The sequence below is a fragment of the Gadus macrocephalus genome, chromosome 4, assembly GCF_031168955.1.
Source record: "Gadus macrocephalus chromosome 4, ASM3116895v1".
In the NCBI taxonomy this organism is placed as follows: domain Eukaryota; kingdom Metazoa; phylum Chordata; class Actinopteri; order Gadiformes; family Gadidae; genus Gadus; species Gadus macrocephalus.
Genome location: NC_082385.1, coordinates 3609310 through 3611809, shown reverse-complemented (window position 1 = coordinate 3611809; position 2500 = coordinate 3609310). Strand labels below are relative to the sequence as shown.

At 48.5% G+C, this 2500-nt stretch overlaps 1 protein-coding gene across 1 annotated transcript in view; it reads left to right on the top strand.

Moving 5' to 3' along the window:
- Positions 1 to 1403: 1403 nt before the first annotated feature.
- Positions 1404 to 2500, top strand: part of LOC132456645 (anoctamin-2-like) — a gene marked incomplete at its 5' end in the record, with an annotated part of 28711 nt that continues 27614 nt past the window's right edge. The window contains 1 exon segment of the mRNA XM_060051052.1: positions 1404 to 1514. Within this exon segment, the coding sequence (XP_059907035.1) occupies positions 1404 to 1514 (111 nt within the window).

Sequence of the window (2500 nt, the reverse complement as noted above, 5' to 3'; positions counted from 1 at the left end):
CCTTGAGCAAGACGCCTCACCCTAACTGCTCCTGGCGAGCTGGCTGTCGCCTTGCACGGTTGACGCCGCCGTCGGTGTGTGAATGTGTGAATGAATGGTTGCAAGCCACTTTTGGATAAAAGCATCTGCAAAATCCCCTAAAATGTAAAATGAGGTTAGTTGGTGCTAAAGTGGGACAGCAGTGAAGGGCGTCTCGGTTAATGAACTGAACAACAAAGTGTGCGAGCGGTTAGGGCTAGGTTTAGGGTTAGCCTCCTTAGCATAGCGGTCTACTTCAGAGGAGCCCGCAGCAGGACTTGACCGCACGCGTTCATAGTTCGAGTGAGACAGTAAAACTACGTTAGTCGGTACCAAAGTGGGACAGCAGCGAAGGGTATCCTGATGAATGAACTGAGACAACACGGTGTGCGAGCGGAGTCATTCTAAGGCTAGGACAGCAACATGAGCATAGCAGTCTGCTTCAGAGGAATCCTCGACGATTGGCTTCCCAATAGAGTTCAAACCGTTAACATGAGACATATTCAGATTCAACCGCTGTGCTGCAATCAGCATGATTTCCCCCCCCCTCGCCCCCGCTTTGTTTTGATTAAACTGTGTTTTGATTGAGTCTCACGGTTCTCATGAATCCGTCTGACTGTCGGCCATTAGATCGGAGCGATGAGAACCCGAGAGACTCAATCAAAACACAGTTTAATCAAAACAAAGGCGGCGCGAGAAAGAAACTTGCTGATTGAAGCTTTAAAACTCATTTGATTCACTCACAGTTTGCTTGACTCTGCGTAGCCCCCAGCCTTACTGCTCCACCCCCCTCCCACCCCTCGTACGCACTTATTGGATGTTGAACGCCCTGGCACTATTACAAAATAATACTTTGAATGGTGTAGCATCTTATCCTAGCTATCTTCGTTGTATAAAGGGAATGGGTTAACCTAGCGATTGTAAGTGCTTGGCACTTGTTTCTATGAACATCCTTACTGTGCCGACAGCGGTATCTTGTTTCTCTTTCTTCTGACAAATGTACTTATTGTAAGTCGCTTTGCCCTGAATGTAAAAGTAAATGTTAAAGGTCCCATGACACGCCACCAGGTGTGAGTGTGATTAGCCATTACAAGCCGTCTTAAAAATGCGCAGCTTCTGACATCACAGATGGGCGTGTCCACCTAGATGTACGCTGGATAGATCAGTCTACCAGCCCACCCAGTGGACCGTGGCAAACGTTGCTCATCTATCCGTCGCGCTTCTAGGTGCACACGCTTCCATGTGTGATGTCATAAGGGGCACATTTTCATACCGGCTAATCACCCTCACACCTGGTGGTATAATATGTCCCCTCTATGCTACATAAGAGTGGCCTCATGCCGCCATGTGGGACCTCCATGTGACGGGGGGGCCGTTGTCTGTGCTCTCCTCCCCAGGTGAAGAGCCACGGGCCGGGCTTCACCCGTCTCCACGCCCCCTGGCACGTCCTCAGCCGGGAAGCGGAGTTCCTCAAGATCAAAGTGCCCACCAAGAAGGTAGGTGGAAGGGGGATCGGGAGGAACGCCAATACAATCAGCAGAGTTTGTTGTATCCCGCGAGCTCTGTGTTTGGCCCAATCCCATTTCTACCCCTTACCCCTTACCCCTTACCCCTCCCCCCTTCCCCACTACCCCTTCAAAACAAGGGGGAGGGTTAAGGGGAAGGGGTAAGGGGTAGAAATGGGATTGGGCCTCCCCCTTACCCCTTACCCTTACCCCTTCAAAACAAGGGGGAGGGGTAAAGGGAAGGGGTAAAGGGTAGAAATGGGATTGGGCCTCCCAATCCCATTTCTACCCCTTACCCTTTCCCCTTACCCCTTCAAAACTAGGGGGAGGGGTAAAGGGAAGGGGTAAGGGTTAGAAATGGGCTTGGGCCTCACAATCCCATTTCTACCCCTCACCCCTTCCCCCTTCAAAACAAGGGGGAGGGGTAAGGGGAAGGGGTAATGGGTAGAAATGGGATCGGGCCTTAGTGGGTCCACAGCAAGGGAAAGCAGTGAAAACCTTTGTTAGGTTGGATTCATTGGGTTCTCCCGTACAGAGAGACTAGTGTGTAGAAGGTGAATGCTCTGACATCGTGGGCTGTCCAGACTGCTGTACACCCCGTCGTACCACTTTCTGTCTTTAAATGTCTTGATCGATTTTTATAGATGTATTCGAAAAAAGGTGTTATTTGACAGTTAGATCTAAGAAGAACACGCACTTATTTAGAACTCATCATTCATGTTTAGAACTGATACTGCATATTTAGAACTGATTATTCATAGTTAGAACTCATCATTCATATTTCGAATGATGCTTCATATTTAGAACTCATAATTCATACTCAGAAGTGATACTTCAGATTTTCTACTGATGCTTCATATTAAGAACGGACATTTAATTTCATATATCCGTTCTTTCATACTTCATTGAACTCATGAGTCCCAGATCTTTCTGGTTCTGTCCATGATGAAGGTGTTCCGGGAGTGTTCTCCTCTGGT